At 36.7% G+C, this 13684-nt stretch overlaps 1 protein-coding gene across 1 annotated transcript in view; it reads left to right on the top strand.

Annotated features, from left to right (window-relative positions):
• Nucleotides 1-13684, top strand: part of AXDND1 (axonemal dynein light chain domain containing 1) — a 2684234-nt gene that overhangs the window by 2056869 nt on the left and 613681 nt on the right. The window contains exon 19 of the mRNA XM_044085955.1: nucleotides 2698-2894. Coding sequence (XP_043941890.1) covers nucleotides 2698-2894 — 197 coding nt within the window. The remainder of the gene's footprint in view (nucleotides 1-2697; nucleotides 2895-13684) is intronic.

Raw genomic sequence — 13684 nt, 5'->3', positions numbered from 1 at the left:
AACTAACTGCATGGTTTCTCCAATTCCAGTAATAGCCAGACAGCCCAAGGTTTTTTCCCCAGTACGTACTGTTTTATTATCCTTGCTAAAAGACTCCACCTTCTCAAGAGCAAGAGGAAAAAATTTTCCTTGTTGGCATTGAGAAATAATGTTGACCCCTTTTCTGCCTCAGTCTCTGCTGTCCTTGACTTTCTGGTTACACTTTTCAAATAAGGGTCTAGTTTTTCTGCAATTAAACTACAATTGGCAACTGTTTTCATATAGGAGACAAAATTTATTCTTTGGCTTCTTCCAAGTTATGTAAAACCTTTCTGAAAGGCACCTTTCTCCTTAGACCTGCAATAAAGGATCCTTCGCCTCCGTAGGATCTGATTGCGGTGCTACAAGATCTGACTCAGAAACCCTTTGAACCTTCAGCAAAAAAGAATTTAAAATTCCTGTCATGGAAAAGAGCTAGTAGCTATCACTTCTACAAAAAGAATTTCTGAACTCCAGGCTGTTTCTTCAAAGACTTGTTCCATTATTTTCCATAAAGACAGAGTAACTTTACATACAAACTCTTCCTTTTTACCCAAAGTGGCTTCTGAATCTAACATTAACCAATCAATTCATTTACTGGTTTTCCTTCCAAATTTTTTAAACAAAGTAGAATACATGCTACATCTTATGGAGTTGCACAGGCAGTTATGGTTTTATCTACATAGAAAAAAAAATCAGAAAATCTGATCAGCTATTTGCATCCTTTTCATCGAATCAGCACAGGCAATTATGGTTTTATCTACATAGAAAAAAACAAATTAGAAAATCAGGTATTTGTATCCTTTTCATCAAATCAACTGGGTTATCCAGTTTCTAAAGTTACACTGGCTAAATCGATAACGGATTGCATTTCTTCAATCTATTCTCAACAAGGCATTTCATTATCAAGACTGCTTAAAGCCCACTCAGATCCATGACCAGTGCATCTGCTTTTTGGTCAAGAACTTCTCTTGATATTTATGCATTAGCTACATGGTTCAATGTTCATACCTTTGTTACTCATTATAGATGTAATAGCTAGAAGCAGAGCTGCCTTTGGCTCAGCAGTTCTTTCTCATCTCTGTTGTCTATTTTCATTCTTCCCCACTTCCATCCCCCTTTCTAAAATTTTCTGTAGGAACCTGTTGAACTAATTATTGGAACTTATAGTTCTGGATTTGAACCCTATTCTTTGAGCTACCTCCTTTCTTTATCTAATTTATTAGGATCTTATAGCAACAAAGTCGATCTGAGGTATTGAGGATGGACTAGGACATTATGGGTAGAGGGAGGATCTCGAGAGTTGGATCCAAAGTCTTAAGTATGCAGCTGAGTCAGATACGAGGATCATATCAGTAACCTATTCATTGAGGAAGAATGAAAATGGACAACACAGATGCCTAGTATGGTGAGTGCATACCTTTTAATTTATGAATGTTAGTTCGTGACAAGTGGAACACTCATATTTTTGTGGGTTTTGTAAGGATATTATAGTTTATATAGTGGTTTCAGTCTGATGAAGTCTCAGTCCCTAGTGATGATAGTTGAGATGAAAATACTTACTCATTTTCATTAAAATGTCTATGTTGTGTTTTAAAAAGCCACATTTTTCTCTCCTCAAAATAAATTTTCAGTGATGTTTTTATTCATTTTTTTTGTTTGTATGCACCGCAAGGATACAAGGCACTGCTTTTGGTTGATATATATTTGCTTACAGAGAAAAATAGATATACTAAGGCTGCACATATGAAAAAGAAATAGTGTATTAATAATTTATGAATAAGGCCTTATATATGTAGAGAAGAATTCTTATTAAGGTTGCCACTTGTAGGTATCCTTTCAGTAGAATTGTGACATGAAATTTGATAGGAGTGTTTCACAAGAAAGACATATTAAACAAATAGAATTTTTTTTTCATTCAGAGTAGTTACTGAGTACACTGAGAGCATGAGTTAAGACTGTTGCACTTTGTGGAATCAAAATAATGAGAAAATATGGCCAATATAAAAGATGAATATGGCTGTGTGGGTAGTGGTCTAGTAGCCAAGATAAGAGCATTCCAAGTGGTAATGGTAAGTTTTGAAAAAGCAGATTCAGATATGGCTAGCCAAAAAGAGGTCTGAACATTGTATGGATACCTTAGTATTGTGACTGGAGGAACAGGATGATGGAGCATTTGCAATTTTAGGGCTGGGGGCAGATATCGTTAAAGTGTACACTGCCAAAGAAATTCAACTGGTATTATTTGTCATATAAACCAAACTAGTGTCACATAATTTCAATCTTTTTGTTTACTGATCTTTAAGCTTATTGATTAGTAGTTTAATACTGATAGATCACTGCCTTATGAACAGAAACCACAATAACTGTTTTTAGTTTTCTTGAAAAATTTATATTGACCAGCTGCTCAGAAACAAATATTGTAAAGGACATACTGACAGTAGAGTTCATTTTTCTTTTGGAAATAAGCTAAGAATTTTAACTGGACCCATTTTGTTACTTGGCTTATTTATTAACATAGCATTTTCAACATTAGCAGATGTAGTAATAACAGTTATGATAGCAAGAGTTTAAACTGCTTCACAGAATATTTTTCAGAAAGCTTCCATTAAAGAAATCATTGAAAATATTCTCTGGTCAGCTTTCACTCGTATAATTTTTTTCTTGATTTCTTTGTAGGTAACCCATCTTCATACTATGATGCTTCACTTGCTGGTAAATCTGTTGTTAAATCTGGTGCCAGACCTTCCCCCTATAAACTTACCAGAGGCTCCAGAATATCATAGTGCATCTGCAGAGGAAGCCATACTAATTCTGGAAGAAGAAGCTAAACAGCTGGAATTGAGACTAGATGAGTTTTCTTCATACATAATCAGGTAGAAATTTATACTTATTTCTCAAGGTAATTAAGCCAAATAATTTGTATTTCAAGTTAGTTTTCTATTTTTGTATGCTGACATCATAATGTCCATATGCAAAGATTTCAGTCTAATATCAAAAATGCATACAGTAACCTTGCTATAGTAATATTTTAACATAGCTAACAAGGACTGCACTGAAATAATAAGTCAAATTATTAAAATAGTTAGGAGGCTTTAAGCTGGTTGGATATTTTATTACATACATACATATAGTACCTGTGTGGTTTTTAAAGGTTCATGTGGGGACCTAGCAGAAAAGCCAGATATTTGTGTTGGTTTACTTGTTGGATAGATGTCATGTCAGGGGTGTAGATGAATAAATGAACAGAATTGAGACTACTGAGATTTGCACAAAAGAACATGATAGCTATTTTGATGATATTTAGACAGAGTTTATTCTTATTTAGCCAATCACAGATTTGTTTAAAATCAGACTAGTTGTAGCTTTACAAAGAGGGGAAACTAGAAGAAGAGGTATACAATGAAATAGATGGTGATGCTTGAAGGCTGGAGAGAAAAAGTTGATATAATAAACGAAAAAAGTGAAAAGGCTAGGACACAACACAGGCAAAGTTCAAGGTCCTCATGACCATAGGGTTAGATGGACAAGTGATAGAAAATGTCCATGGATAAAGAAAGTTGGAGAACCAGGTAAAAGTGGGAGTGGTGAAGCTGAGGGTTTGGAATTATCCATAATGTTATTGTGACTGCCACTTTTGAAAACTTTTTTTCAGGTCTATTAAGATAATACTTGCTAAATTAATCCTTTGCATAGAAGTGTAGATTTTTGTCAGTAAGGAGATATAATGTCCATAAGAGTATTGTGACCATGTCTAAACCCATTTTGACTGTCTATTATGGTACTACATTTGATAATAAAGAAACTTTTCTTGCAATTTAGTTAACGGTTAGAGAATTGATATAGGCCTGTAGGAAAAGCTGTGGGAGCCTTCATAACAGAGAGTATTAAGGTATTTGTAAATTGAGGTGGGGAAATTAATGAGAGAGTGGAAAGTTAAAGATAATTTTCAGATCTTTTGAGATATAAGGGGCATCAAAATGGAGAACTGAATGATGAACTGGTTGTGGTTTAGAGTTAGTTTTGTTGCATAAGTGTTATTACTACATCTGCTAATGTTACAGCTCTGCAGTGATAGATCAAACGTACAATGAAGGGCAAATAGGTGAGATTTGTGTGGATTATAAATGTGATGGGAGATAGAGGAAGAGGAAGAATTTAAGAGGCGCTATATGGAGTAGGATGATGGTCTTTCTGGTCTATGGGGATGTTGGTTATTCACCCCAAAACTAAGTGAATCTCTACCTTCTCATCTCAGAAAAGTCAACTCTTACTCATCATTCCAGGCTAAGCTGAAAGCCTAACTTTCACACCATTCTAAATGCAAATGCCATCATTCAGGACATGTAACATAACACCTTCATTGCTTACACTTTATTCTCATAGTTAACATTCAGCTATCAGTAGGCTATTACTTTAACTCGTTTATCATCTTCTCTTACCTTTATCCTCTAGCTCACCCAAGTTATACAGCCTTATATGTTACATCTCCCTTCATCCCATTAATAAAAACATATTATTTTTTGTACACAATGTATATTATTGTATACAGTGGATATAAAAAGTTTACACACCCCTGTTAAAATGCCAGATTTTTGTGATAAAAAAATTAGACCACAATAAATAATTTCAAAACTTTTCCCACCTTTAGTGTGACCTATAACCTGTACAATTCAATTGAAAAACAAACAAATCTGTTAGGGGAAAAATATAAAAAATCAAAAACGTACAATAAGCTGGTTGCATAAGTATGTACACCCTTAAACTAATATTTTGTTGTTTGTGCACACCCTTAAACTAATACTTTGTTGAAGCACCTTTTGATTTAATTACAGCATTCAGTCTTCTTGGGTACACACCTGCCATCAATTAAAGAGACTGATTAACCCCAGATAAAGTTCAGCTGTCCTAGTAGGATTTTCTTGATATTTAGTCAGTTGCCTGCTACAGCAAAAGCCATGGTTCACATAGAGCTTACAAAGCATCAAAGGGATCTCATTGTTGAAAGGTGTCAGTCAGGAGAAGGGTACAAGAAAATTTATACATCATTGGATATACCATGAAACACAGTGAAGACAGTCATCAAAAACTGGAGAAAATATGGGACAACAGTGACGTTGTAAAGAACTGGACGTTCCTCTAAAACTGATGAAAAGACCGGACGAAAACTGGTCAAGGAGGCTGCAAAGAGACCTACAGCAACACTGAAGGAGCTGCAGGAATTTCTGGCAATTACTGGATGTGTACTATACGTGACAACAATCTCCCATATTCTGCATATGTCTGAACTATGGGGTAGGGTTGCAAGACGGAAGCATTTTCTTATACAGAAAAACATCCAGGTCCGGCTAAAATTTGCATAACAATACATCATGTCTCAAAGGCATGTGGGAAAATATGTTATGGTCTGATGAGACCAAGGTTGAACCTTTAGCCACAATTCCAAAAAGTAAGTTTGGCGCAAAAACAACAGTTCGCATCACCAAAGGAACATTATCCCCACAGTGAAGCATGGTGGTGTCAGTATCATGTTTTGCAGTTGCTTTTCTTCAGCTGAAACCGGGGCTTTAGTCAAGGTGGAGGGAATTATGAATAGTTCCAAATACCAGTCACTTTTCACCCAAAACCTTCAGGCATCTGCTAGAAAGATGAAGATGAAGAGGAATTTCACCTTTCAACGTGACAATGACTCCAAGCATATATCCAAATCAACAAAAGAATGGCTTCAGCAGATGTAAATTAAAGTTTTGGAATGGCCCAGCCTGAGCCTAGACATAAATCCAATAGAAAATCTATGGGGGTGACCTGAAGAGGGTTGTGCACAAGAGATTCCCTTGCAATCTGACAGATTTGGAGCACTTTTGCAAGGAAGAGTGGGCAAATATTGCCAAGTCAAGATGTGCCATGTTGATAGACTCCTACTCAAGAAGACTGAACGCTGTAATTAAATCAAAAGATGCTTCAACAAAGTATTAGTTTAAGGGTGTGCACACACAACAAAGTATTAGTTTAAGAGTGTGTATATTTATGCAACCAGCGTAGTGTACTTTTTTTGTTTTTTATATTTTTCCCCTAACAGATTTGTTTGTTTTTCAATTGAATTGTACAGATTATAGGTCACATAAAAGGTGGGAAAAGTTTTGAAATGATTTATTGTGGTCTCATTTTTCTTATATCACAAAACCCTTGCATTCTAACAGGGGTGTCTAAACTGTTTATATCCACTGTAGATCTTGAAATATCTGGTACTCTTTTGTTGTGCAGTAATTTGTTTTATACAGCCCTTTTAAGTGTATTAATGAATTATATTACATTTCCTGTTTGAATGTATTCAACTACTACTATCTTTACTATATTATAATTTATGTGCTTCCAGGCTAAGACTAACATTGGTCCATTGGGATCAGAGATCTACCCTGGTAAACAAATTTAAATAAACTATGGATATACTTTTTGGAACTTCTTCCAGTTGCTTGTCTTTCTTGTTGGTAGTAGGAGGATTGTGTACATGAGAACTTTTAATAAAATATGCCAATTCTTTAATACATTTCCAGAAAGCTTTAAGGTTGGAGGACAGAAGTTGTTTTCTTCTTTCTTAGATAAAGAAGAATGTTCATCATTCTCACTGCGCCAGTAGCCTTTTGGCTATATGGGCTATATCATATCATGCCTAAGATACAACAGCAGGTTAGCTTCACAAAGCTCTGGCTACCTCCCATGCCTGTACTCTGATTGCTGATTGGCTGCCCCCTTGAAGGGAGATCAGCAGTCAGGAATCAAAAAATGAAAAGACTCAGTTTCTTGCTGCCTCAGGAGGGTACAGCTTTGAGGATTCTCAGAAGCAGCAATTAGCTTCGAGCTTCATTTCTGGCAGCTAGGTTCCACAAAGGAACCTTTCCACACAGAAAGTATTTCCATTTTAAGAAAATATTTCTTTATTTTATTTTATGACCAAAAGCAGTATTTCCCCTTTAAGAAACCAGATTTTTTTTTTCAAAATGTGAAAAGTTTCCTGTCAGGGCCTCTGCCTTCAGATTTGCAGTCAATTTTTAGTGATAACTATGTTTTCCTTGTGAAAGCTATTAATTATTTCTGTACAGTTAAGGATCAGGAAGTGTTTCTGCTGGGCAGAAAACTTTTGTAAATGTGTTAATTCTTGTGTACACTTCATGACAACTTACCTGCTATATTTTCTGTTTGTGCACTTTTGAATAGAGTACTTTTTTCTGACAGGAATTTTTGTATTCTGCATAATGCTTTTACAGTGAAGAGTGGACTATGCTGAGAAATGTAATTGTGTCTGCTGTTTGTGAAGAGTTGTCTGAGAGCTTACTTTCTATACAGCTTGTTCCAGCAGCACTTACCAGCAAATTCTTCCTTGTCTGCAGTGTGGATAATTACTCTAGTTCTGCTGTTCTCCCACTGAAACTAAAGAAAAAGAAAAAAAAAACACAGTAAAGTACCTTTCCTGCCACCACAGGCTCAGACACTGTATCAGCCATTAGTGGGTGACCCTGTAGTGGGCGACCATTATTCCTCAAATCACTTACTTGCTTTTCCAGGTTCTTCTGATGTAGTCCCTTCAGCCACCATGAACTTAGAGTAAGCCATTTCCCCTGCAACTGTTCCAGTATCTGATAAAGGCATGGGAGAACTATTTTATTTGGTTTTCAGAGACACTCCATAAGTTGCTTCTCAGGGCAGCTGGGGTAAGAGACCTCTTGATATGGTCTAAGTGCCAACTTCTAACCAGTCTTTTTCTAGGACGATACCAGTAAAGACGAAACAACAGGTTAGACATTGTTTACCTGAAGACATGGTGTGTGTTCATAAAGATGACTTTCTTAGCTTAGCCAAGCAATTGTTTTAAGCACTGAGAAATCCTTACCTGAGGGCAATATCAGTAAAGAAATTCACAAAGTTTGCTATAGGATTCTAACATTAACAGAAACAGGACTTCTCTTGCAGAATCCCAAGCCTTGGTGCATATGTTTAGTACTGCCTGTAAGAATTCAGACTTCTAACGTTCAGTCTCCAAAAAGGCAGATAGATTTTTTTAAAGTACCTCAAGATAACAAATTCCTGGTTTCTTTTCTTAGATTATACCCAGCTGTCATTTAGTCTCTTCTCCAGCTTGAAACAGACATTTGGTCAGTACAATCCTTCCATGTGGATAAAGAAGGTAAGGTATTGGACAAATCTGGTAACAGAATTGTTCTCTTCTTCCACTTTACCATACAGAAGTCTTAACTACCAGGCACATATGTTAAAGTTTATTCTGAGTTATGTAGACACTTTTACTCTGCATCATTTGCCTCAAAAGCTAGCTCCTTTAAAAATCCTATTATTTCTCATCTTTTCCAAGTATCTAAGCATGCTTTAAAGAATGTGCATGAAACTAATTCAGGGAGTCTAAGATTTTTGAAGTCCTCCAATACAAATCTCCCAAGTCCTTTACTCCCTTTAATAAGCAAAACAAGCAATCCCTGCCACCTCCAGGTAGACATGAGGCAAAAAAGAGATGATAGGAGGAGAACAGCAAGAAATGGGGATCTTTTCCAAAAAAGGGTCTAATACTTCATAATGACTGTACCAGAATTCTATCCCCCCTCCCCTCCTCTCCTACCCTTATCTCTCCAAATCTGTCCCAGAAACTTAGACTCTAAATTCCAGTTTGGCAATAGATTGTATTAGACAATTGGGTGATAAAATGGTTTTAGGAGGGCTACAGTTGACATTGGATATGAACACTTCCTTTCAAGGGAATAACTCTCTATCTTCTGAACTAAACAGAGTTGTTTCTTCAGGTTCTTCAGCACTTGTTCTCCCTAGAAGTCATAGAGCCAGTGCCTTTCGATCATAGGTCAAAGGTTTCTACTCCAAAATGTTACTAGTTTCAAAGAAAGAGCTTTTATGATGCCATTTCCAGATCTTTCCTTTTTTAAATCTGTATGTTTAAGTTCACAATTCAGAATGCTGGCCTTTTTCAGAGTCTGTTACTTCTCATTCCTCCTTTGACGTTCATGGCAATATTAGATTTAAAGGATGCTTATTATCACATTTCCATAACCCCAGGCTTCAGGACATTTCCCCGATTATCTGTGTCTGTGTCACATTATCAGTTCTCTGCACCATTCTTTGGGTTATCTACAGCTCCAAGGGAGTTTATGTAGTGTCTAGCTCCAATGATAGCTCATTGCATACTGTATGGCATTCACATATTTCCTTATTTGGACAACTTACTTATCTTTACAGAGACTTATGCCTTTGCAGAGTATTTTACCAGCTGTCAAGAGTCCTTAACATGGGTTTTGTTTCTTCTTAGCAATCTGAAGTCAAGAGAAAAACACCTGTGTTCTTCAGGTGATAGATCAGTCCAGCTTAGATCCTTGCAAGTGATGGTTCAAGATGAACAAGCCAAAGTAGGTGCAGACAATCCTTGACTATTCTTATCTACATTCTTACCTTACATCAGATTGATTTTGACCTGCTGTTAAAGCACCTCAGCTAATTAAAAAAATGAAAAGGACTGATTCCAAGATCAATATCCCCAGATTAGTTTTTTCCCTTTTTATTTGTTTAGGTCTGTATTTTTTTATTTTTCTTTTAATGTTGTTATTTTGATTAGTTTTGTACTTACCAGTCTGAGGGATCTTGGACTCCATCACACAGGATTATGTTTCCAGGCTTCCTTCTAGATACCTTTTGGCAAAAGGACTTTCTTTCTTTCTTTCACAGAAGATTAAATTTTACCTGGAAACTTTCCTGAGCTTCTTCAATCATTCTTAGACTTCTGCAAGAGAATATCTCGGGTTCCTAGGGTTCATGGCTTCTGTGATCCTTATGATCCCTTTCACCAGGTTTCACATGAGCACATGAGATAAATTCAATGGTTTGTAAAAAAACACACGGACTCAACATCTTCATCCTCCGGAATTTCAGTTTCAAATTTTGGCTTTGTCAAAAACCAACTGTACAGGTGAGACAGCAAATGGCATTAAATACAGATCTTCCTTTTTCTCCTCAGAAACCAAGTCAGGAAGCCATGGAAGTTAAGAGTGGTCTTCCAGAAATTGATCCAGACATGCGGAATACCTCAAAATAGACAAATAAACCATTCTGCACCAGGATTATCCTTCCTGTGGTTAGTAATGTTCCTTTATGTATTTCCACGCTTTACTTTTCAAAAATCATTGTGCTGACTCCAGTTTGTCCAAGACAGCACTGGTTCTCCTTTTTTTGGAATTGGCTAAGGCAGTTACCATAAGCTTCCTCACAGATTGGACCAACTCACACAAGACAAGGGGAGTTTGATATACCCCAGTCTCAATCAGCTTCAACAATCTGTCTTGATGATTCAGCTTTTTAATACCTTTTATGCACGTCTTTCATGAAGATATATAGTGGGTACCAGAGGAGGCCTGGAAGACTAGTAAATCTTATACTGACAAGTAGAAAAAATGTTCTAGTTGGTGCCTGTCAGGGATTATGTACTATTGGTTCTTAAATATTTGTATGAGTTACTTTCCTCTGACCTTTCTTATTCCTCTTTCAAGGTTTATCTAGCAGACATTTGACCATGTCTGCTCATAGATCCTTCCTTTTCATCTCTGTTTTTGGTAAAACAGTTTCTGAAGGGAGTTTTGCATCTTAGACCACCTAGAAAGTACATGGACCGTTCCCCGTATCTTAACTTTGTGCCAGAAAAGTTAACTATGTCTCCCTTTGAATCGGCCCATCAGGCTGATTTAAGGATCATCACATGGAAAATTGTACTTCTTATTCCTCTTACATCTACAGAAGAGTATCTGAGTTGCAACCTCTCATGATAGGTGAACCCTATCTCATCTTCCATAGAGGTAGGTTTACATTAAGAACAAATCCCTCTTTTGTGCCTATAGTTGTTTCAGAGTTTTCCTTGAATCAGGATTTAAATCCCCCAGTGTTTTATTCAGATCCTCAGACACTGGAAGTACATAGGCAGCTGAGGTACTATAAACTACTACTGTCAACTCAGAACTAAGTAACCAAAAAGATGGCATGCCAGCTGCAGTACACCAAGAACACTTTTTATTGCGAACTGTAAAATCAGTAAATCCAAACAATAAAATCAGTTAAGCGCTTTCATCCCTCTGTATACGGGACTTCTTCAGATAAAATCAACTAATACAACCCAACCCATATATCCATGGCTGTAGCCAATAAACCAATTTGTTACGTTAATTAAAATTTAAAAGTGCATTACACTAAAAAAAACTTTCACTAAAAATGTATTAAAAGTATATATATATATATATATATATATATATATATATATATATATATATATATAAAACATAGCTAATCTAACCAAATCTTTTCCAGACAATAATCCATCCAACTCTCTTTCCTCTTCTCCTAACAACCCTCATAACTGTCCTCTTTATTTCCAGCTCAAATCTGTCTCAACTACTTTCGTAAAAAGACTCCTATCCAAACTAAAGCCATGCTCAAATGCCCCTGACAACATACCCTCCTCCTTCCTCAAATCTGCTGCTGAAGGTATCACTCTCCCTATCAGCATCCTAATTAACAGATCTTTAAAAGAGTCATATGTACCCAAACTTTGGCGATCTGCCTTCATTCTGCCTCTAGGCAAAAACACCAATATCTCCAACTTCCGCCCAATTGCCCTACTCTCGCCAATATCAAAAATTCTAGAAAAATGTGTCCACCACCAACTTATGCCTTTCTTAACTCAGAACCACCTTATAACACCCATCCAGCATGGTTTCCGCCCTGGCCGTAGCACCATTACTGCCTTACTATCCTTCTTAGACACAGTAAATCGAGCCTGGGATTCCGGATTACTAGTATCCACAGTACTGCTAGATCTTTCAAAAGCTTTCAACACCATCTCCCACAAGCACCTTCTCTTTCATCTCTCCCCTGACACCCTATCCTGGTTCTCCAGCTACCTATCAGACACATCTCAAGCTGTCAGATGGAAGAACTCTACCTCCTCTTTCTTGCCAACACCCACTGGTGTTCCCCAGGGGTCCATCCTCGGACCTATGCTTTTCAACATCTTCATAAATAACCTTCACACTGTCATCCCTGACACAACAGTTATCCAATACGCTGATAACTCTACCTTAGTCTGTGCCGCCTCTAACCTTCCTGAACTATTGACTAAAACCCAGATAGCTTTTTCCACTACTGAGAACTGGATGCACCACAACCATCTCTCTCTCAACTCTAATAAATCTAAAATACTTCTTTTCCCTCCCTCCAGGGCTTTCTCTCTTGACAAAAATGCTTTCAAAGTCCTAAGCCAAAACAACACTGCTATAGAAGTGGTCCCTTCTGCAAAACTCCGTGGCATTACCATAGACGAACACCTTAAATTTGATATCCACATACAACAAAACATGAAGAAAACACACTAAAAGCTAGGTATGCTCTATAGGAATAACCGCTTTCTCTCCAACTCCTCCAGGCATACTATAGCAACTACCTACCTCCTTCCTTCTTTACTATATGGAGCCCCTCTTCTAACTAACCTGTCTTCTTCCAACACCTCTAAACTCGAAATTTGCTATAATAAGATCTCTAAATTCGCAACTAAATCCAAAACCTCTACTCACCACTGCCTTACCCTACAATCTCTGAACTGGCTGGAACTCTCTAACCACCTAGAATATCTCCATCTAACCACCGCTCACAAATTAATATTCTCTCCAGAGAAATGCCCAGCCTTAACAAACATCCTTCCCCCATACATCCCAATCAGATCTCTGAGATCTGAACACAAAAATTTAATCTCTATCCACAAACCCAAACATCCTGCAGGCCAACTCCTTCTCTCTTTCTCTCTAGGCAAAAAATGGAACTCTTTTCCTCCTTCACTTAGGACTATACCTAACTGTGAATCCTTCAAGACCCAACTTTTCTCATAGCTGTCTACTAAACATGAATGTTCCTGCTTTCACCCTACATAAATTCTAAGAAATTTCCCCTTTGATCTCTCTATACTCCTTGCTACATGCTTCCCTACAACTTTATTTTCTATTCTCCTAAAACAAACCCAAGCTAGCATCCTCAGATTAATCAAGCTCTCGCTCTTGACTCCAAGTATCTAAATATTGTAAATATCAAGTAACCTCAGATGCTTATTTTTCACACAGTTGAAACTTATTGCTCTGAATGTAAATACCTGTAAACTGTGTTATCTATTGTCTTTAATTGTGTTTATAATGTACAATTTAAGCATTTGCTGTTCCTAACTGTACGAATTTATATATGTATTTTACCTTTGCATTATGTAACCTTTTTATATTCGTGTTGCTTATGGAGCTTTTCTCCCCGGGCCTCCACTGAAAATGGGCACATTCTGGCCCAGTGGACTTCCCCGGTAATCAAACTGAAAATTAAATATATATATATATATATATATATATATATATATATATATATATATATATATATATATATATACAGAAACACTTTATAATCTTGATATATATGGGTCCTATTTAAATTATCTAAAACACAGTTTGTCGAACTGTGTTTCCGACAACACATTATAGCGAAAGTCGAAAATGCACTTTCGCTAAATTTATTTTATTTGTTTATTTAAGGAAGGCAGGGGAGGAAACATGCAGTTTGCATGTTACTATACTTGTAC

The sequence above is a fragment of the Protopterus annectens genome, chromosome 10.part0, assembly GCF_019279795.1.
Source record: "Protopterus annectens isolate FY-2018-M chromosome 10.part0, PAN1.0, whole genome shotgun sequence".
NCBI lineage: Eukaryota > Metazoa > Chordata > Ceratodontiformes > Protopteridae > Protopterus > Protopterus annectens.
This window is presented reverse-complemented; position numbering and strand designations above follow the sequence as displayed.